The sequence below is a fragment of the Dromiciops gliroides genome, chromosome 1 (assembly GCF_019393635.1).
Source record: "Dromiciops gliroides isolate mDroGli1 chromosome 1, mDroGli1.pri, whole genome shotgun sequence".
Classification (NCBI taxonomy): domain Eukaryota; kingdom Metazoa; phylum Chordata; class Mammalia; order Microbiotheria; family Microbiotheriidae; genus Dromiciops; species Dromiciops gliroides.
Window position 1 is genome coordinate 113804598 of NC_057861.1, and position 23868 is coordinate 113828465.

The window sequence follows — 23868 nt, forward strand, 5'->3', positions numbered from 1 at the left end:
GACAAGGCAAACTGGAGAGAAAAGCAGCTGAGAAGATAGAGTTGAGAGTAAAAAGTCTACGAAGAGGAAGGGAGCCAAGGCAGCGAAGGGGCTCTTGGCACGGATTTGGGAGCAGTCCTCGCTCAGCTGTCCGCTACGCTTAGTTGGGGAAGGGACTTGGGGGGGCGGGGGGAGGCGGTGGTGCAGCATTTGCCTGCCTTCGCTGCGGCGGCAGCGGCGGCGGCTGGAACAGGTGAGCTGCCGGTGCCAGGTCCCTTCCCTGCCCTTCTCCGCGTGCCCTTTCCAGAGACACCCTGCTCAGCTCTTCGCATTTCGGCAGCTCCCCTGAGTCTGGGGTTTTGCAATGGGCGGCAGGGTGCTTCTCTCCCCCCACCCCCACCTCCTTCTTCTTTTAGGTTGCTCCACCCCGCCCCGGATCAGGCGAGGGGGGAACCAGCCGAAGCGATTAGCTGGCGCTTGCCAACTCGTGCGTGCGGAGTGTGTCTCTGAACTCCGGGAGTGAAGTCCTGCGGCGGCGGCTGCGGCGGCGGGCGCTGCCTCTCCTTCCCGGGTCTCTGTCTTCTCGCTCCCACAGGACCCCTTGGCCTGCCCCCACACCCTCCCCTCCAGCACACCCACCCTTCCCCACTTTTTTTTCCCTTTTGCAATCACATGGTATTTTAAGAATGCTGGAAAGATGGCGGTAGCGGCAGCGGCAGCAGCAGCCTCGGCAGCGCCGGCTGGGGGAGGCGGCGGCCGGGGGCAGCGGAGCGGGCTGCTGGAAGTTTTGGTGCGGGACCGCTGGTACAAAGTTCTGGTGAACTTGAACGAGGACGCCCTGGTCCTGAGCAGCGAGGAGGGTGCCGGGGCTTACAACGGCATCGGGGGCGGCGGCAGCGGAACCACCAATGGCTCTTTCTGCCGGAGCGGTGGCGGCGGGGCCGGTGGCCACGGCCCAGGGGGTCCCGGGGGCGGCGGCGGGAGCCAGTCCCTGGACATCTCGGTGCCGCCTGGCGGGGGCAGCCCCCAAGTAGGAGTCCGCACTGCCTTCACTGACCTGCCAGACCAAGTACCCGAGTCCATCGCCAACCAGAAGCGGGGCGTGAAGGTGCTGAAACAGGAGCTCGGGGGGCTGGGCATCAGCATCAAGGGGGGCAAAGAGAACAAGATGCCCATCCTCATCAGCAAGATTTTCAAGGGGCTGGCGGCCGATCAGACCCAGGCCCTCTACGTGGGGGACGCGATCTTGTCTGTGAATGGAGCTGACCTGAGGGACGCCACCCACGACGAGGCGGTTCAGGCGCTTAAGAGAGCCGGCAAAGAGGTGTTGTTGGAAGGTAAGGGGTTAATGCCTCCAGGGGCGCGCTGCGCACACATATACACACACGAGGCAGACTGACACACGTACCCGGTCTCGGGGGCCGCGCCGTCTTGACAACTTTTGTGTCCCACAGACCGGCATCACCTCCCCACCCTAGGAAGACTGCCTGTGTCAGTGGAATGATGAATGAGAAGCCCAGGTCGCCCCATCTGGCTTTCCAGCACCGGGCTTTGTAAACACTAGCCCTGGGCTGGTACCAGTGTGAAGGTCGGGGTCTGGCTGGGGTGTGAGGGTGTGGGAGGAGTGTGGTTGGAGGACTGGAAGGAAGAGAAGAATCCCAACCTTCTCCCACATGAGAATTCCTACTCTGGCGCTTTGGGGTCTGGAGATTGACTCTGGGCGCATCCACTTAAGAGACAGGGACCGAATAGGGACGTAGGCAGAGAATCCTTCCCCCGCCCCCCCCCTCCATCACACCCGCCGCCTTCACCCTTGCAGGTGGGATTGGGTAAGGTGTAAGACCTTCTACTGGCTGCACTTGTGTCCCGTGGGGACTTATGATGAGACTCACAGGAGAGAGAGAGAGAACTTGCCAGCTGAGGCGAGATGCGAGTTTTGCTAAGAAAATGTGGCAGTTTCGTGCAGAAGTTCGCCACTCCTTCTGCAGGGCGTCCGTCGGTCCAGTCAGTCCGGATTCCTGATTGCACAGGGTGGAGAGTTGGGAGGTCGTCTTCTGCCCACATTTTTTTTTCTAGTCATACTATCTGGAGCTTCAGTCTGCAGCTAGTTTCTTATCCGTGCCCGGGATGCCTTAGAAACCACTCTCTTCTTCGTGAGCCGATTAACTTGACCACTTTTACAACCCCCCCCCACTAGAACTGCGTCTGAAATACCCTAAGAATTACTGTTCTTTCCAGGTTTGGGGGGCATCCGAGGTTATGTACACGGAGAAACGGTTGAAAAAGAGATAATTAAATTCAGTTGTCAATTGCGGGCATTATTACTCCTCCATCCAATGGAACAAAACATTCCATAGGAGACCCCGTAGGATCCCAATTTGTTGTAAGCCTGGGAGCATGGGATCTGGGCTAGAGGAAGACCAGTCTGCCCAGACTCCCTGCTGGCCTTGTGGTGGTGCTGCTGTCTCTCTGTGTGGAGCTGTGAGGGGGAAAGAAGCCCAGGCCGAGCCCAACGCTGCAGGGGGGGAATAGACTTTGTAAATTGTGACAGGTGATGCAACTCCCGGGAATGTGATAACCCACCTGATGGCCTAGAAGGAATGAATTAAAGCGAGGTTGAGTTGGGGGTGGAAGCGTTTCTGTAATCTACCGGGACTGTGCTTTGTGCCGCCTTCACGTCTGCTTCTCTCCACTGCTTCTACCACCTTCGGCTGCTAACTCTGGCACAAGTCTATTTGCTTTGGCTTGGCGATTAACATAAGTAAACAGTCAAGTTTTTCTTTGCTAAGGTGTGTTGGGGTGGGGGCCTAGGGGTAGTGGGGCCTGGTCCCAGGTGACTGTAATTTTATTTTATATATGTATGTGTGTATAAACACATACACACATTTACACATACATATGTGTGTATAACACACACATACACATAGCATCCAACCCTATGTCATTTTGGAGTCTGGTAAAATACTTAGAGGCTACTAGGGTCATTGACTTCAGGCTGATATTTTACTAACTAGCCCAGTCAACTCATCTCATTCAGTTGCTTTTATTTTTTTCTTTCCACCATTTTCCCTCTTTTGGACTCTCCTTCTTCTGGTGTTACCAGCAATTCAGATAAATAATGATCTAAATAGATGCTTTGTGATGTAGTAGACAGCACAATCAAGAGTTCAGCTAGCCTGGAGCTCTGGCTGGTTGTGTGACCCTGGGCAAGTCTCTCAGTGACCCCAGGAAATTCTTTAGTAGACTATTAAATCCCAGGACAGTAGCTGAGCTGCATTGATTGGGAACATTTCCTCACTGGGGGAGCTTTTTAGCCAGTTGAAATCATTGATCTGGACAAAAAAAATATCTAGCAAAGAGGAAAAAAGAAACTACCTTGGAGTTGGTAGGGTGGTCATAGAAAGGGTATTATTAAATATTTGATGAGGGAGGGAGGGAGAGAAGATGACAAATAGATAATGGACTCACCTGGCTTCTGGAGGGAGGTGATGTGATGCAGCTTGGATGTAGGTAAATGGAAGGATGGTATGCCCATCATAAAGATCCCTAAACTCAGAGGTGAGGGGAGAACAGTGTCCTCAATGAACAGTTTGTGAGGATTTCTGGCCAAACCTCCCACACCTGAGAGATACAGGTTAGGGATAAAGGTAGAACTCGTAGGGACCTGGAGACTTTCAGCCACTCTCAGGAGAGGTGAAAAATATATTCAAAATCAATGCAGGGTGTTTTGAAGCTAGAAGGAAACAGTTTTAAAGTCAACTAGAAAGACACTTTCTTCAGGGGGCCCCAAATTAGAGAGGACTTAACTTTCAAGAGTCCAGAGGCTGCAGACTAAAAGTGTTGCCCAAACTGGGAGATAAGATATGGAAGCAGGGTCTAGGAGAGAAGAATGATCCCTGCAGGCCTGAAAGCCCAAGCAACCCAAATATATTTTAGGTTTAGAAGTTTGATTTTATCCTTTTTTTTTTTCAGCTTTCAGAATGTGAACTGTTAAGGATTGAGGGGAAAGGAAAAGGGAGAAAGATACATCATAAGCTGTGCTAGCCCAGGTGGTCCTTGTCTAGATATGAAAATTGTGAAGCAAAATCCCATACTTTGTAAATTTATTGGTTTCTGTGTTTTGTTTAGTTTCTCATTTTCTTTTAGTTCCTTATTAGATATACTTTTTAAAAAAAATGACCAAAACTAAGAAATGGGATTTTCCCATATACTAATCAGAATAGAGAAGTCCCAAGGTTCTCTATGCCCCCAGGAGACTGTGTGGAGTGGGATGGCGTGTGGTGGGTGGAGCCGAACTGAAGAGAGGGCAAATAAAGGGTTGGAGCTTACAGAGCTAAGGCCTAAAAAGGAGGGTTAACCCAGGAAAGAAAGGATGTACCCTTTCCTCACCTTTGGTCACTTCTCCAGAGCAATGCTTTGCTCCCTAAAGAATGATCATTTCTTCAAAAAAGACAATCTGTTGGGGCAGCTAGGTGGCGCAGTGGATAAAGCACCAGCCCTGGATTCAGGAGGACCTGAGTTCAAATGCAACCTCTGACCTTTGACATGAGTTGTGTGACCCTGGGCAAGTCACTTAACCCTCATTGCCTGGCAAAAATAAAGAAATAAACAAACATACAAATAAATAATATAAGGGAGCTTTTTATCAAGTATCTTAAGAGAGAGAAAAGCCAACTTTTTAGTGGATTCCCTCTGGGTAGTCAGTTATCACCTGATACAATTTTCCCTCCTCCTCCTCCTTCTTTTGGCAGGACAATGAGGGTTAAGTGACTTGCCCAGGATCACACAGCTAGTAAGTGTCAAGTGTCTGAGGTCAGATTTGAACTCCTGAATCCAGAGCCAGTGTTTTATCCACTGCACCATGTTACTGCCCCACAATTTTCCTTCTAATGACAATTCATTTGGCTAACTTTGACATTCCATGTATGTCTTCCTGGGGGTATAGGTTATGCAGCAATTATTCCCTCAAGTGTGCTTTTTAGAACCTCTCCCACCTTGTACTTACTGGCAGATGATTTATAAAACAAACTCCCACAGTGGCCATATCCAAAAAATGTATGTCTCATTCTACACCTTAAGTCCCTGATCTCTATGACAGAATGTAGGTAGCATAGTTTACCATTAGTCCCTGGGAATCATGATTGTTCATTTTATTAATCAGAATTTTAAAGTTTTTCACAAAGTCCTCCATTTTTACAATGTTGTTAAGATAGTTTTCACCTGGTTCTGATCACTCTGCATCAATTAATACAAGTCTTCCCAAGTTTTTCTGAAACCATTCCTTTTGATTGGTAAAGTATTTTCCAGCTCTAACAGTCAATGATTCCATACTATTGTGACATAATAATTGACAAAAGGATTTTGCTAGGCACTCTGTGGGGGACAAAAATACAGACCCTCATGGTTCCTGACCTCAAGAAGCTTTCTAATTGGGAAGTTAGTACATCCATGTGAAACTAACTGTACAAGCCAATAAAAGCAAAGTACTAAATGAAAGGCACAAATTGAAAAGTGCTTTAGGAATTCAGAAAAGAAAGAAAAGCACAGTTATCCTTTCTACAGCCAGGGAGTTAGGGGTGTGTTACCCCACCATCTGGAAAATTCATATAAAAAATTTTGGCCCTCTCTTCGTAACAGAGAAGTCTGAATTGTTATGGTATTAAAAGATAAAATGTGTTGATATTATATATACTATATACATATTTTATGCATTTCTGAGTTTCTAAACTTTTTCTGCTATTTCCACAATACTCCCCACAGATTCCCATTTAATTTCTTATGCCTACCCATGATATATCAAAATCTCAATGGGGAAAGTCTCAATGTGGAATAGATAACATATGGGCTAGAGCTGAGCTTCTTAAACTTTTTCCACTCACAAGCCCTTTTCTCCAGATAAATTTTTACATGACTCCAGGTATATATGTATATAAAATAGGTATACATAACCTTTTCCTGTTGCCAGATTTTTCAAAATCCCCATATTCAGTTATATGACCCTATATGGGGTCTTGACCCACAATTGAAGAAGCTAGAGACTAGAGTAGTTTAGGAAGACTTCATAGAGTGGCTTTTGAATTGTATCTAGACAGATGAGGAATCATGATGGCTGACTTTTCTATAACATCTTTTGGTTTCTAGAGTGCTTTACATACATTGTTGCACTTGAAACTCACAACAACCCTGTGAAAGCAGTGTTATTTTACAGACAGAAACTGAAGCTTGTAGAGATTATGTAACTTGTCCAGGGTCCCAGATCTAGTCAATGTCTGTAAAAGATTTGGACTTCAGGACTTTCTGACTCTAAAAAGTCAGCATTCCACCCACTAACGTCACATTGCCTCTTTGGATAGGCAGAGAGAGTAGGAGGGTGTCCTATAAGGAGGAATGGAATGAACAAAAACACAGAGGTGGAAAGTCAAGTCACAACCATGCTAGAATAGTTTGGGAAGAGCAGAGAATTCATGTAAAGAAGGACAGAGAGATTAAGAATATAGGTTTGAGGCTAGAAGGTGGAAGATTCTGGATGTCAGACTGAGGTGTCTGGGTTTTTAGTTTATGGACAATAAGGAACTCTTGAAGATTTTTGAGCAGAAGAGGGACAGGATAAAATGTTTTTTTCAGAGATTAACCTAGTCGGTTGTGTGCAAAATGCACAGAAGAGGGAAGAGACTATTGTAGTAGTAGTCTAAGTGTCTGTTGAGTAGAGCAGATGAGGCCCATAACTCTCCCCAAGGGAGGGCCTAATCAGATTAAAATGTGATTGGGAAATATTTAACAAAATAAATGAAAATGCAATCAAACATAGATAATGCTACACTTTAAACTAAGTCTGTATACAGCCCATAGGGATCAGTATGTACAGATTAGTGGCCCCATTTTGATTTGAGTTTGACACCACTGACAACCAAATCATAGGGAGAAATTCTCATCCCTCTTTTGGATATGAGTTCCCAGAGAGCTCTTCTTTTGCTTCTTGACAATCCATTCTCTCCATAGGAGTACACATTATCTTATATAACAAACCATGCCATATGTAAAGCAGAGTTAAAATAAAGTATCCTTCATCCATTAAGAGGACTGGAGTTTTCCTTGCTAAAAGTAGCAGTGAATTTTCAGTACTTTCCTTCCTGCCCTTCTCCATCCCACTTAGGATCTATTTTGTGAAAAGTTGGTCAAGGGGTAGGAGCAGCCTGTGACCACGCATTGGAACAGCGCTAACTGGCCCACGTAGGAATGAAATGTCTTCTAATTAAAGTTTAGAACATTAGAAATAAACTTTTTATTTATCCCAGACCATCCTAAATAACAATGAATAATCTTTATTAGGTATAGAGCTAGTATGTCTCTCTTCTGCTCACAGTTCTTCAGTAGCTCCCTATTGCTTCCTGAATAAAGTTATCACTTGCCTGGCACTTAAGGCCTTCCCTAGGCTAGTAATTAATTATGAGATTGTCCCCAGTTTAGACTTAGATAACAGCTAGATAAATATACTTATGTGTATATATACAATAGGTATGTGTATATATGAATGTACGTATATATTATGTATGTATATATGTGTGTATATACACATATACATGTATATACATACACATATATGCACAGACACATATAGTTGATTGCATGTTTTCTTCACCATTAAAGTGTAAACTCCTTGAGTTCAGGGACTTTATATCCTCAGAGCTTAGCACAGTGCTTGGCGCATAGTAAACACTTAACAAATGCTAGTTTCTTGCTTGTTTTCCAGTGCTGTTTAACCTTTCCAACCTCCTTTCCTATTCCTCCCTTCCTTCTTATTATGGTTTACCCAACTACTTTCCACACCCCCTGAACATACCATGTCCCTTCCTGACTCTATTCTCTTATTCCCACTGTTTCCGATGCTTGAGATACCTCTCACCCTTTTCATCTGTGAAATGCTTACCTATACTTTAAAGCCCAGTTCCCTTGGATTATAGAGGGACCCCAAAGGCCCTTTAATCCAACCCTGTTATTTTACAGATGAGAGGAGACAGAGGTTCAGGAAGGCTTTGACTTCTTCGGGTCACGCAGGTAGGAAGCACCTGAGGTGAAATTGGAAACTGGTCCTCTCCCATGATTTTTTCACCACTCCCCAGTCCCCCAAAGAAGGAGCAAGTAAAGGCAAGTAAAGAGTGATAGGTTGGATGGAAATGCGGCATTACCCTTTCCATTTTAGAGTCATAGCTAACATTTTTTTCCCCTACAAGCCTGAAATTCTAAAAGCTCTTTCTACCTGAGGAGACTAAAACTGTCTGCTTGGATTGCTAAATTGGTTCTTTTTAAGGTTACATATCCTTCCCAGAGTTTGGACTCTACTCTTTAAGTAGAGTTGATTGGCCCCATCCATCAATTACTTATTTCTACAGTGGTGGGATAACATTCTTCATGTTCAGTGGTGCATTTTAATAGTCACCCTGTGGAGTAGTAAAAATAACTCAACCCACAGTCCTCCACATCTGTGAGAGGCATCTTGCCCAGGCACCCCATGGGCTTGGTGGAAGGAGAATTATCCTGTGGCCACTACAGCCTGCTCAGAGGACTGTTTTTTTTTTCAGTGATGTGTCTCAAAGCAGTTAGTATGAGAGAAAAACAAATGATAATGTATCTTAAAAATACCACCTCCCTCCTTACCAAATGACTGGTATTAATTGGTGAAAACCATTGTTAAAGAGTATCCTTTAGCTCTTGCCTAGGAATACCCACAAAAAATTTTAATAGGATCATACAGTTAGAACTAAAAGAGACCCTGAGAAACCATCTAATCCAAACCCTTCATTTTCCAAATGAGGGAGCTGAGCCTTGGGGAACTTAGGATCACAAAGCTAGTGTATGATATGGGTTTGGTACTCTAGTCTTCCTGACTTCCAGCACTCTCTCCACTGTGCCATGCTATACACACATAATTAGAGACAGAGCTAACTTACAAAATTCTTTTTAATTTATGGCATAAAACAAGCATTTCAATCACAGTATATTTTTGTTTGTTTGTTTGTTTTTTTAGTGAGGCAATTGGGGTTAAGTGACTTGCCCAGGGTCACACAGCTAGTAAGTGTTAAGTGTCTGAGGCCGGATTTGAACTCAGGGACTCCTGACTCCAGGGCCGGTGCTCTATCCACTGTGCCACCTAGCTGCCCCCACAGTATATTTTTTTAAAAAGATGATTGCACATAAAACTAGAAATCTATTATGTACAACTTGCTGTTTCTTTTAAATATATAATAAAATTTCATGTAAATTTCTTTTTTTCTTTTTCCCCCCATAAGATGGCTACCATTAGACACAAATAGGTATATACCTATACATATTCATATATATGTAATATTAGGCCATACTTTTAGTTATCAGTTTTTTTCTCTGGTTATAGTCGGTATCTTTCTTCATATGTTCTTTATTATTAATGTAAGTATTTATGGTAGCTAGCTTTTGAACCCAGGTCCTCTGACTCCCAGTTCAGCCTTCTCTCCATTGTTGTTTCCAACTTAGCACAAAATAAATGTCCATGTGCTCTGCTGCCTCAGCCCTGAGTCTGTGTCATAAGGAGATCAGTTAAAGGAACTGGGTATATTTAGCCTGGAGAGCAGAAGACTTGAGGATGTGTCTCCAATTAGTTGAAGGGCTGTCATTCAGAGGAGGGATTAGTCTTGTTCGGTTTGTACCCAGAGGGCAGAACCAGGAGCGCTAGGCAGAAGTTGCAAACAGAAAATTTAACCTTGACAGAAAGAAAGCTTCCTAATAATTAAAGCTATCTAAAAGGCAAATGGGTGGTCTCCAGAGGTAGTGTATTCTTCCATTTTGGAGGTTTTCAGGTTAAAGGTGGATGCCTACTTATTAGGGATGTTATAGAAAAGAATCTTTAATCAATCAGCACACTTTTATTAAATGGTTCCTATGTGCAGGGACCTGTACTGGGCACTTGGGATATAAAGACAAAAGGGAAACAATCCCTACCTTCAAGGGGCTTATGTTCTTTTGGGAGACGTAGTTATACATATAGGTACATACAAAATAAATATATGCAGAATTTATACAAAGAGAAATAGAGACAGATAGGCAGTACAGTAGTTCTTAGAATTGAGTGTGTGTGTGTGTGTGTGTGTGTGTGTGTGTGTATATATATATATATACACACACACACACATATATATTTATATCTATGTCTATATCTCTCCCTCTACCTCTATCTCTAATCTATTTTAAAGTAACATTAAAAAAGTGTACCTCTTTGAATGGAACCCTTTCTCTGCCCCTATTAACATCCCCTACCATGGGGTGTGTTCATAGTGGCTACTACCTAACCTACCCCCTTGCCTGTCTCTGGTAATACTCCAGTCATTCTTTCAGAAATATTCCAACAGAGTTGTATAAATTGATCCCACCCCTAAATTAATCTCAGCCAGAAGGAAGGATTCAAGGAAAAGAAGAAATTTGAGGAAAATGGAAATGACGAGCCTTGGTCCAAGACTAATTTTCAACTCCTACTGTTTTTGGCTACCAAAGGATTATGGATTTAAAATTGGAATGTAAATGAGAAGTTATGGCATCCAGCCCCCCCACCCCCATTTTACAGATGAGAAAATATGGAGATCCAAAGAAGTTGATTTGCTTATGGTCACACACTAATGTGGGGCAGAACTGGGTTTTAAACCAAAATCTGTCGAACCCAACACACTCCATGTGGTATCATGCTCCCTCTCCTGCATTAGTTCTGTGATACTGGTTTATGTGAGAAGACCTGGCAGCTCCCATTTGCAGAAAGCTTTGTGGTCCTAAAGCAACTAGAGGAATGATATCATTTGCTTTTCAGAACAACTCTGTGAGATGGATTAAAGAAATATTATCCCAAATTTACAAATGAGGACACTGAGGCTCTGAGGTTAAGAACCTTGCTTAAAGAGGCACAGCTAGTGTCAGTCTTTGATTTTAAACCCAAGCCTCCTGACCTCAAGTATAGTCCTATGTCTTGTGATAAGCTACTCAAAAATATGGCTGGCTGTTCAAGATTCTTCACAGTAGAGAGGCCTGAGTTTATGTGCCAGGCTGTTCATTTAAGCTGGATTCAAATCCCTCCCATGACACTTAAAAGTTGCATGACCCTGGCTAAATCACTTAACTTCTCCCTCTCATTTTCCACATTTATAAAATGAAGGATTCGACACCATATCCTCTAAGGTCCTTTTTAGCTCACAATCTATAATTCCATGATCCTATTTGTTATAATCATTTCTTCCATGGCCATAGTCTTTCATGGGCCCTAATGTGACCCATCCCTTGGTGAGCTAGGCATTTTTGAGAAATAAAGGGTTCAATCATGTAAGATAAATGAACTCATTCAGGGAACGTACTAACCAATTGGTAAATTGCCATGTTAGGACACTGGGTGGTAACTTGATGCCCAGGATGAGTGAGTTAGCCTTGCATGGAAGAGCACTCTAATCCCAGGAGGGTATGTCATTGGCTCTGATGGTTTAAATCACATCAAATGGCTTTCATATAAAAGGAGCCCTCTGTGTGGGTTGTTGTGGTTTTGGAGCGCTAACAGATGTGAAGTATGGTGTTGTGTTACCCACTGATATTATCCAGAGCCACATAGAAAAATATGTAAAGGGAAAGGCAGTGTGGGCTCCAAAGAGGGATTTTGCTTATAGAGCAACATTGAAATGTCTTGTCAAGATCTCTAGAAATTCTAAGAATGTGCAGCTTATATTTTCTAGAAAAAGCTAAAATGTTTTTGCATAAAATTATATAAAATATTTAATTTAACCATTATGAAACATTTTGATTTAATGTCTATTATTCCTTTTCAATGTCATTTTTATAATTTTGCATTTCTGGAACTAATTTCTATAAAAATATTTTATTTTACTTTAATTATCTATCTGCTTATGTGTTTATTTTTGGTCTGAACCTGCCATTTCATCATTGTGGGAGCCTCCTGGTTTGGAAATATCGTCCCCAAAGCATATTGGAAATTGGCCTACTAGTTAAGGGTTTTTTTTTTTCTTTCTGCCTTTTTTTTTTTTTTTGCAGGGGCAGTGGAGGTTAAGTGACTTGCCCAGAATCACACAACTAGTAAGTGTCAAGGTCTGAGGCCAGATTTGAACTCAGGTCCTCCTGAATCCAGTGCCAGTGCTTTATCTATTGCACCACCTAGCTGCTCCTACTAGTTAAGTTTTTAGAGTCACCAGGGACACTGAGTAAGTGGTGAAGGATCTTGCCTATGGTCACATATCTGTGTGGTATTTGAAATTGAATTTGAACCCATTTCAGTGGGTGAATAAACTGACTTCAGTGATATATAAAAATCACTCATTCCTCTTGAGAGGCAGGATGGTATAGTGGATAGAAGGCTAAACTCAGAGATTTAATTGTTTTCCCAGATACCAAGGAGGGAGAGAATTAGCCCTCTATGCCATCTTTCTTCACAAGAAGCATCACAGTAGGTTTTACAAATGAATTCTTACAAATCCAGAGGTGGAAAGAACACCATTGAAGTTAGGTCTACCTGCAATGATCCTGATTTTCTTTTTGACAATCTCACATAATTCTGCCCTCTTGAAAAATGGATTTATACAACCAGAGCAAAATTTTGATTATAGGCAGTTTTATGGATAATAAGGATGGAGGTTCTTCCACATTTTTTCCCCAGATAATTGAATGGAATAAGGATGGGGCAGGTATTGTAAGTCTTGCTCAAATTATGAAGATAATTTCATGAGTTTATCATTTCTCATTGTTTTTCTTGACAAAGTTTCATTGGAGGCCTGTTTACATAGAGATTTGTTCCAGTGTTGGTTTAAACAAAAAATCAAAGTTTGTGCTATGGCAAAACTCTTCAGATTGAACAAAAACTTTGTCTGAGTCCTTGTAGTAAAATCCTCTCTCCAAAAATTATTATTTTTAATGCTTAGCATCATACAACATAAGCCTAATAAAAACAAAACAAAACAAAACATAAAACACCACCACAAGAGAACTTCCTGGTTCCTTGGCTCGCAGTTTTAGGGCTCATTTAAAAACAAACAAACCAACCTTTGGGTGCTTTTTTGCTGGGTCCTTCAAGCATAATTTTGGAAACACTGACTAATGATACCACATTTGCTAATTGAATGTGTTTTGAGGCACAGACAGAGAGCTGTAGTGATAGAATTAGAAGAAAATAAGCCTTGTCAAAACTTTTCTGCCCAAAGCTTTTGTCTGATAAAGGACCTGACCCTGGCACGGTCAAGAAGAGATATCTAAGCCCCAGAGAAGAGTGGTAGGCAGTACCTTTGGACACTGAAGATCTGTTCTCCTAGGTCTGTAGCTTCAGAAATGTGGTGAGTTGGGGCAGCTAGGTGGCGTAGTGGATAAAGCACCACCCCTGGATTCAGGAGGACCTGAGTTCAAATGCGACCTCAGACACTTGACACTTACAAGCTGTGTGACCCTGGGCAAGTCACTTAACCCCAATTGCCTCACCAAAAAAAAGAAAGAAAGAAAGAAATGTACTGAGTAACAGAGTATCTCAGGGGGTGGGGGGTGGGGGGTGGGGAATATACTTCCTGATACTTAGAGAGATTCCCTACTTATCAATCAGTAAACATTTATTAAGTATCTACTGAAGACAAAAAGTAGCTTACCAAGAGCTTATAGTCTAGCCAGGGTAGCGGTATTTACAAATATAGGTACATAAGAAATAGATACAAAATAGGTTACATACTGAAGGTAGCTATGATATGACAAAGAAGTACTACAGAAAACCTCCCTTACCCCAAAGTATCTCCTCAGCCTTCAAGTTACAATGTCTTAAAGGGCTACTGTGATAAATCTCCACCTCTTTTTTGAGTAATGGAATCTCTAGGAGTCCTCAGTTTAAAAGAAATACCTAGGGGAGGGTTACTTACTAAGCCTTTATCAGTTATTATGACCTGTCTATAAATTAATTTTTCAAATTTATCCTAAAGGTATAGGAGAGAGGGCCTGCAATCGGCATAGGAAAAAAAATCACAACACTGACTAGATCATTCCTGAGGTATCTTGTGGCTTTAACATTCTCCAGGTCTCTGTGTTCTGACAAAGGTGGATCTGAGCATCCAGGAAACAGCACCTTGGGGAGGGGGGGGGCAGTGGGGAGGGGGGGATAAGAGGACATGAGACACTATGAAAGTGTTTTTCCTACTTCATTGTTTTTCCTCCCCAATTATGTAGATTTATTTATTTGTGGATCCACTTTGGAATGTACACTAGGTAATTATGGAATGCCTTTCTTTGGACAGCAACCCTCATTTCCCATGCTCCAGTGAGACCAGGCACGCCTCAGCAGAGCCTAGAGAGCCGACATTTCAGGCCAGGCTATGGTGGACAGGATCCATGGCTAGTTAGATGTGAGAGAACTTTGACTTTAAATCACAGTATATAAAATTACATTTTTTTTTCTAAGTCAATCACTCTCAGGGATTTATAATAGTAGGGGACTTGGCTTTGAGAGATCTGAGTTTGAATCCTTACTTTGATTCTGATTATTTGTGTAATCCTGTAACTGCACCGTCTCAGTTACCTCATCTGTAAAATGATGATAATATCTACTAAGGGCATTGCAACATTTTTACAAGAAAAACAACCTTAAAGTGCTGTGTAAATGTGTGATGTTATTATTAAGAGTTAATCTTGGAGCTTTAATCTTCCTTCCAACAGCCAAGAAGAGAGCAACATTAAAGAACAGACACATTTAATCTTTACTAGTCCTCAAGAAATGTTTCTTTCTTTTAAAAAAGTAGATATGTGGATATATGTATATGTGTAGGGAGGGTTGAATGATCATAAATTGGCTTACAGATTTAACTCTACTTATTATATTTAACAATTTTAATCTGACTGTGCTTAACAGTGCTTGTTATAGAATTGAAGTTTCTAGATTGTCAGAAACACATGTTTCTGGATAATTGTGAGACTATAGAAGACCATGTTTCTGGAACAATATTCCCGTCAATCTATATTTACTGTAGTAAAAAATAAACACTTTGTAATGTTCCAAGCCAATGGATAAAGTTATATGGATCTTTTGCAAAGAGACCTAGGACCTAAAACCTTTTTTTTTTAAAGAAATTGTTAGAAAGAAGAAATTTTACAAAAGAGTTTTCCTTATTCATTCTAAGTAATTATATGTGTATGGAACCAATATATGCATATATGTCTGTGTATATGTATATTGTTTATTCCTTCATTAATATATTCAGAAGTCAACAATTGTGGAGTACCTATTAAGATCCAGAGGAAAGACCTATTAGGATATAAGCTTCTTGAGGGTAGGGCCTCTTTTTCCTTTTGTCTTTCTATCACCAGCACCTACCATAGTGCCACATACATAGTAGGAACGTTTGTTTCATTAAAATAAATGGAATTGAATTTGGAGCTTTTGTGCTACCTGTAGTACTCTTGTAGGTCAGAAACATTCTTCTGGTATTTATCTGCTATTTTCCCTTGTTTCTATACATATAAAAATGTAAACTGGACATTAAGCTCTCTGCAAACCCACATCTTATACATTTATAGTGCTTTTTAAAGGAGGAGGTAGGGGGGGACTGACCTATGATTTTACCAGGGCCAGGAACTCCCAGTGTGGAGAAACTCCTTCCTCCTTGCAGATAGCTTACAAAGCTTATATAGTATATAGTCTGAGACCGTTGCCCTGGTCACCAAGAGGTTAAATGACTTGGTTCTTCTAGACATCCTGTATGTTACAGAATTGGGACATGGACCCAGACCTGACTCCAAAGCCAGCCCAAAGAACCTAGAATATAGAGGGCTGGCTTTGGAATAGTGAGTTGATAAGGGAGGTATAGTAGGCTTACCTAGCAGCAGTGAGGGCCCAGTTGAGGTTATGTAACCTAAATTTATTGTGGACTCAGAATGGTTGCACGATTTTTCTCCACTTTCACATAGTAGCACATATGTAGGAATGACCCAAAGCTGAGGTTTGGCCAGGAGTAATTGGAGATGTAATAAGAAGGCTAGGAATGCAAGAGAGGAAGACAGTGTAGAGTTGAATTGGTTCACCAAACAGTCAACATGAGGAAAAGAGGAGAGAGTGGCAAGTGTTGGGGAGAGAGCCTGGAAGAGAATTCAGGAGTTAAGGGATTGGCAGTCATGGTGCAGATGAAAAGGAGGGTTTTATAGAGAAGTCAGAGGGAGAGGCGAAAAGCCAATCGATTATGGTCAGATAAGGGCATTTCAGAGTTGTTGAACATGGAGATGGTACATTTGTGAGTAATGACAAGATCAAGAGTATGACTATCTTTGTGTGTGGCTGAGGTGGGGTGGAACAGTAACTTATGGAAGGTGAGAAGGAACTGATTGGTTAGGGTATTTGAAGGAGAATTGATATGTATGCAGGGGCAGCTAGGTGGCACAATGGATAGAGTATTGGCCCTGAAGTTGGGAGGACTTGAGGTCAAATCTGACCTCAGACACTAGCTGTGTGACCCTGGGCAAGTCACTTAATCCCAACTGGGGCCATCTCCAGTTGTTCCGATAATTTATCTTGCCACTGGACCCAGATGGCTCTGGAAGAGAAGGTAAGGCTGGTGACTTTGCACAGCCCTTCCTCTCTTAAATCCAATTCATTGCAAATCATGACATTTGCCATGGTCCTCTTGGAGAATGAAAGGCAAATGACAACAACAATATGTATGTTGAAGTCACCAGCATTTAACCCCAGGTTTTCTGACTCCAGGCTTCTTTCACAAATAACAGGATACATGTTCTGTCCTTTACTTCTTTTATTGTTTGGGAAGGGGGAGGTATGGAACAGTTATTTATTTCTTCCACTGCCATAAAAAAATTTATAATACTTCAAAACTAATAAGCAGGGGCAGCTAGATGGCGCAGTGGATAGAGCACTGGCGCTGGAGTCAGAAGGACCTGAGTTCAAATCCGACCTCAGACACTTAACACTTACTGGCTGTGTGACCCTGGGCAAATCACTTAACCCCAATTGCCACACACACACACACACACACACACACACACACACACACACACACACAAACTAATAAGCACACATAAATACTTTTAAAAACAATACTGCAACCATTGTTATATATTATAATATACTCAAACTGTGAGTTCCTTGAAAATAAGGATTGTCTTTTTTAAAATTCTATTTGTATTCCCAGTGCTTAGCACAATGCCTGGCATACTGTAAGCATTTAATAAATGTTTGTGGACTTGACCACCAGATGCCTCAGGGGACTCCTTAGGATTTATTTTCTTAATCCAAGATGGGTGATGATCTGCTTTGGTGTAGATTGTTCCCATACCTGGAGTATCTCATGTTGAAGCAATGTCATGATATTAACAATAATATTCACATTCATGTAGTGCTTTAAATTCATGATCTTGTTTGATCCTCACAATAGTCCTATGAAGTAAAAGCTATTATTATCCCCATGGTACTGATGAGGAAAATGAAATTGAGAGATTTTAGATGTTGCTCAGAGTCACACAGCTTGAGGTCTTGCTGACTCTCCCCATAGATCACTCCCTTTACTTGAAAAGCAAATAGTCTGCTTTGCAGTTGTAACATTTCCCACACCCTGAGGCAGGCAGCCACAAACTTGATAATTCCAGTTATAGGAAATCCATTACAATGAGAAAGTTTTTGGACTTAAGTTGTTCACTAGAGTGGAACACTTTATAGATTGGCTTCTGATAAGATTAGATTGAGATTGGGTTATGGGTCCCTTTCCATCTCCAATCTGCATCTTTCCTCAGAGATCTGAAATAATTTTACCTTTTGAATAGCACATTTAGAAAAGATTGTCTCAATTTCTGTGAAGAAAACTGGGAGAGTCTCATTTAATGTGTTTTAGGAAATTTATTTTTTAAAAAGACTTTGATAAGCCAGTGTTCAGGCAATAGCAGTATTTCATAATCAGTGTGCCACCATTCTGGCCAGGTGTGCTATACACCGTTAAATCTTTCCCTCAGGTTATAACGTTGTTCTTTAAAAGTACTTGCCCCCTCCCTTCCCTCCTCCCACCCCCTTGTCATGCCAACCAGGGCACATTTCCCAGGACTTACTCTCCACGCCCAGTAAGATAGCTCTTCTGGAATTCCATGTGGTTTTTAACCCATTCTACCCCAACTCAACCTCAAAGTTTACCGGGGTGGTTTTTTTAAACAACCCGCCACCCCTAATGTCTTCTTCCAGTTTCTAGCCACCAGATTTCCTTTTGTTTTAGAGTACAGTTAAGGGAAACCATGGTACAAAACCACAGTTCAACTTAAACCTTAACTGTAGTTTTTTGAATACTTATCAGTTATTTTCTTTTTTAAAAGGAATAAAAACATTGAAATACATTTTAAAAAATAAGTTTTATTAATGCCTTTTCTTTTTTCATCATAGGCATTTCTGGGTTTATACCTACCCATTATCCCCAGTGAATCCTTCCTTTTCAATAAAGTAAAATAGGAGGGAGGGAGGGAAGGAGGGAGGGATGAAGGAAGGAAGGAAGGAAGGAAGGAAGGAAGGAAGGAAGGAAGGAAGGAAGGAAGGGAAGGATAAATAAAGAACAGTTAAGCAAAAATGACAATATGTTGACAGTTTCTGACAATGTATACAGTGGTCTCCACCACCACCACCACCATTCAGTCCTTTGTTAAATTCTGTTCAAATGTATTTTTCAGAGGAAAATAATGAGGAGATTACTGGGTTTAGGCAAATTGGGTATAAAGTCCAAATACTTTTTCCTGGCATTCAAGATCTGTCATGATCTGGCCCCATCTTATCTCTCCAACCTTATCTTTCACTACTCCTCAACAGGAATGCATAATTCCTAGGAGGCCACACTTAATCCCTGAATATGTCATGCATCTCTCCAGCCCCCTCTGCCTTATAGATAGTCAGTCAACAAGTTCTTATTGGGCACTTACTACGTGCCAGGCACTATGGTGTACTTTCCTCTCTCTTTCTCAACTTCTCTTTCTCTTTCAAAATCCAGCTTGGATGCTGGTGCTTCTATGAAACAATGTCTGGTCCTTCCATTTGAAAGTATCTCTCTCTACTCTCAGCTTCAGTACTGCTCCCTGTCAGTACCAGCTGTGTGTCAAGAAGTGAGTCATAAAACCTCTTGCAGCCTCAGTTACCTTATCTGTAAAATGGAAATAATATCTGGGCACTTTTTAACAGGGTTGTTATGAGATTCAAATAAGGTAAATGGACATCAAGCACTTTGTAAACTTTAAGGCTCTATATAAAGGTCAGTTATAATGAGTTATTGTTATTAAATAAATGGGTTATAATATAACATATAATATATCCTAACATATTTTTGCTGGAGTATAATGTGTAATATCCCATAACATAATATAAAATTAATATAATATAACTCATATATCATAAATCATTCAACAAGCATTTAGTAAATCCTTAATCTGTTCTGGGCACAAAGAATAAACATGGTCTCCTGCCCACAAGGACCCCATATTCTAACAGGGTAGACCACATACAAACACCTATGTACAAACAAGATAAATACAGGGTAAATCTGAGGGAATCTCAGAGAGAAGGCACTAGGAGTAGGGAGGAGACAGGATGCAGAACAGGAAAGCCTTGCAGAAGATGAGATTTCAGTTGATTCTTGAAGGAAGTCAGAGAAGCTGAGAGGAAGAAATGAGGAATGGAGAGAATTCCAGGCATGAGGAGATAGCCATTGAAAAAGCATCAGAGAGGGCAGCTAGATGGCGAAGTGGTTAAAGCACCGGCCCTGAATTCAGGAGTACCTGAGTTCAAATCCGGCCTCAGACACTTGACACTTGCTAGCTGTGTGACCCTGGGCACTTAACCCCTATTGCCTACAAAAAAAAAAAAAAGAAAAGAAAAGAAAAAGCATCAGATGTGGGGGATGGAGTCATGTAGAAGGAACAGCAGAAAGGCCATTGTTATTAGTTATAGGTCTGTGGAGGAGAGTAACATGTTTTTCTTTACCACTCATTTGGCACTTTGCACTGTACTTCTGGTGTTATTGAGCTAATAGGCTTTAGTTGATCTAATCTCCCTAACTGAACCAAAAGCTCCTTAAAGTCGGGATCATTTCTTACACCTTTTCCACCCCCCCCCCCAAAGTACCTAGCGCAGTGCTGAATACATAATGGAGATACCGAATCCAGGGATGCCAGGTTAGTCCCTTCCCTTCTCCTTTTACTTTTTTCCTCCTCATATTTGGGAAGGAACATTTAGCCCATTTAGCCCCACCAGTCCCTGAACAAGAATCTCTCCACATGATGCCTGACAAGTGCCATCTCTCCTTTGCTTGAAGACCTCCAGTAATGGGGAGCTGGTTAACTCTTAAAGCAGCCCATTTACCTCTCAATGGTCCAAAATAAGGTAGGTTTTTTTCCTGACATCAAGTCCAAATTTGCCTCTCTGCAATTTCCACCCATTGCTCCAAATTCTGCCCTCTTAGACCAAGCAGAAAGTTTAATCTCTCCTCCACATGGCAGTTCTTCAGATGCTTCAAAGCAACTTTCTTCCTCTCACCTCTACCTCCTGAGTCTTCTGACCTCCAGGCTGAACATCCCAGCTTGTTTTTATTTTTGTTTTGTTTTGGTTTTTTTTTTTGTTAAGTGACTTGCCCAGGGTCACACAACCAGTAAGTGTCAAGTGTCTGAGGTCGGATTTGAACTCAGGTCTTCCTGAATCCAGAGCCAGTGCTTTCTTCTCTGCACCATCTAGATGCCCCCTGAACATCCCAGCTTATTGATCTGATCCTCATATGCCATAAACTCAAGGTCCTTCACCATCCTGGTTGCCCTCCTCTGGATACTGCAGTGTGATAAGGTCCTTCCTCAAATATGTTGCCAAGAATGGAACATATGTGAACTGATCCAACCATTCTGGAAAGCAATTTGGAACTGTGGCTGTGCATACTCTTTGACCCAGTAACACCACAACTAGATCTGTATCCCAAAGAGATCAAAGAAAAGGGAAAAGGACCCACATGTAAAAAATGTATATAGCAGCTCTCTTTGTGGTGGCAAAGAATTGGAAACCGAGGGAATGCCATCAATTGGGGAATGGTTGAACAAGTTGTGGTATATGAATGTAATGGAATACTATTGTGCTGTGAGAAATGATGAGCAGGCAGATTTCAGAAAAACCTGGAAAGACTTAAGTAGACTGATGCTGAGTGAAGTGATCAGAACCAGGAGAACATTGTACATAGTAACAGCAACATTGTGTGATGATCAACTGTGATAGATTTGGTTCTTCTCAGCAGTGCAATGATCTAAGACAATTCTAAAAAACTCGTGATGGAAAATGTTCTCCACATCTAGAAAAAAGAACTGTGGATTCTGAATGCAGATTGAACTATACATTTTGGTCGATTTTTTTTCTTTTTTGAGGTTTTTCCCTTTTGTTCTGATTCTTCTTTCATAACCTGACTAATGCATAGATGCTTAATGTGATTGTACATATATAACCTATATCAGATTGCTTTCTGTCTTGGGGAGGGGGGAGGGAAGAAAGGGAGGGAGAAAAATTTGGAACTAAGAATCTTATAAAAACTGTTGAAAACTACCTTTACATGTAACTGGAAAATAATAAAATACTTTTATGATTAAAAATAATAAAAAATAAATCCAATTCAGTGCAAGTAAAAAAAAAAGAATGGAACATAATACTTCATGTGGTATAGCAATAATGACATTATTTTTAGTCATAAAGCACATTAAGATTTTCAAAGCACTTTGCAAATACCTCATTTTATTCTTACAATAACTCTAGAAGGTAGGTACACATCATCCCCATTTCACAGATGGGGAAACTCAGGCAGACTGAGGTTAAGTGATTTGCCCAGGGTTATTCAACCAGCAAGAGTCAGGGATCATATTTGAACTCAGGTCCTCCTGACCTGATAATATCACCTATTAGGACCAAGAAGAAAACAGTGGAACTCTCATTAATTTCAAGTTCTTGACACTCAAAATGACCTAAGACAGCATTAGCTTTCTTGTTTACCATATCACATTTGAGAATGAAAGACAAACAGAATCATGTCACTTTTGAGAATGAAGGACAAACAAAACAACAACAACACATTATGACACATTTGGAGCTTGTATTTATAGTCCTTCATAGCCTACCTCCAACCAACTTTTCCATACTAATTACACATCACTAACCTTCAAGCACCAGCTGAACTGACTCTTTTTTTCTTTTCTTTTCTTTCTTTTTTTTTTTTTGCAGGGCAATGAGGGTTAAGTGACTTGCTCAAGGTCACGTAGCTAGTAAGTATCTGAAGTCAGATTTGAACTCAGGTCCTCCTGAATGCAGGACTTTCTTACTGTTTTTTACTTACCACATTTCTATTTCTCATTTGTGTGCCTTTGTATTGTCTATCCCCCATTCCAGGAATATACTCACTTACTCCTTGGCTCTGCTGCTACCTTCTGTATGAGGCCTTCCCTTCCCTTCCTTAAGAACTCCATCTCTTCTCACTCCTACCTGGAGTAACCAAATCCTTGTAGTCTAATGGTTATATCTGGTGACTGGTCCAGGAAACTAGCTCACCAACATAGCATCTTCCTTGCCTCCTGCTTCCTCCCATTGTAGAAAGTGCTCCTTTGGCTTACGTTCACTTATATGGTGGGAAACAGAGCAAAACAAAACATTGGTCAGGGAGTCAGCTGACTTGGATTTTGTCCTAGGCTTCAGGAGTTACTCGATTTGTGACTGGGAACACACGACTAACCTCTCTTAGTCAAAGTTGCCTCATGTATAAAATAGGAATGAGTACGTTACCTGCCTCACAGGGTTGTGTGAAAAAGCTTTGCAGACATTAAAGATCTATCTGCCTTTAAGATCAAAGGATGTAGAGCTGAAAGTGAGCAGCAAGGTGATCTAGTCTAGCCCCTCTCATTTTACAAATAAAGAAACTGAGGCTCAGGTGACTTCAATGACTTGCCTAAGATCACCAAAGGTAGTGTGTAGTAGTCCTGATTCTTTTTTTACTACATCACTCTCATATCATATAATAACAAGAACAACAAAAACAACAATAATTCTAATGATAGCATTTATATAGCACTTTAAGGTTTGCAAAGCACTTTACATATTTTATCTCCTTTGGCCCTCACAACAGTGCTGGGAAATAGAAACTATTATTATTTCCACTTAATAGATGAAAAAAGTGAAATTAAGAGAGGCTGAGAATTGCCTGGTCACACACCTATACCTAGTAAGTGTCTGAGAAAGCATTTGAACATAGCTCTAGCTATGCCCCTTAGCTGCCTGTATATGTGGGAGCTATTATTGTTATTATTATTATTTCTTTTTTTCTTTTTATCATTCATATAGCTTGGTTAATTCAACCTTACCAAGCTTTTCTTTCTCTTTTGCAATTCATTTCCCTTCCCTCCTCCCAGTTGTCAATCCATAGTCAATAAGCATTTATTAAATGCCTATTATTATGTGATTGGCACCATGCTAAGTGCTCGGGAGTGGGGTGGGGAAAGCCCTGGATACAAATGTGAAAAAGAGGCCCTGTCTTCAAGGAGCTCATAATCTAATGGGGGAAGAAAATACACAAAAGGAAGGTAGAAAAGGAAGGTAGAAATGTCTTCCAGAGCAGTGAGCAGAGCAGCTGATGGCTAATGAAGTTAATTAGAAAACTCTGAGGCCTTTGTGAAGGGAAGTTTGGGAAGAGTTCATTACTCTGCCCTCTAATCCTCCATTCAGAAGGCAGAGGAAGCTGAGGGAGCCAAGGAGGTATTGAAGAGAAAACTTAACTCTCCAACTCTCTGACCAGTGATGGGATAGCACCAGTGATACACACTTTCATTAAGGAAAAGAAAAAAAATATGAGATAGAAGTTGAAGTAGAAT

At 41.4% G+C, this 23868-nt stretch overlaps 1 protein-coding gene across 2 annotated transcripts in view; it reads left to right on the top strand.

Annotated features, from left to right (window-relative positions):
- The first annotated feature begins 415 nt into the window (after positions 1-415).
- SNTB1 (syntrophin beta 1) overlaps positions 416-23868 on the top strand; it is a 327494-nt gene continuing 304041 nt past the window's right edge. The window contains exon 1 of one of the 2 annotated variants that reach the window (XM_043979857.1): positions 416-1316. In XM_043979857.1, coding sequence (XP_043835792.1) covers positions 677-1316 — 640 coding nt within the window. In that variant the 5' untranslated portion in view covers positions 416-676. The remainder of the gene's footprint in view (positions 1317-23868) is intronic. The other variant, XM_043979858.1, reaches the window with a different exon arrangement.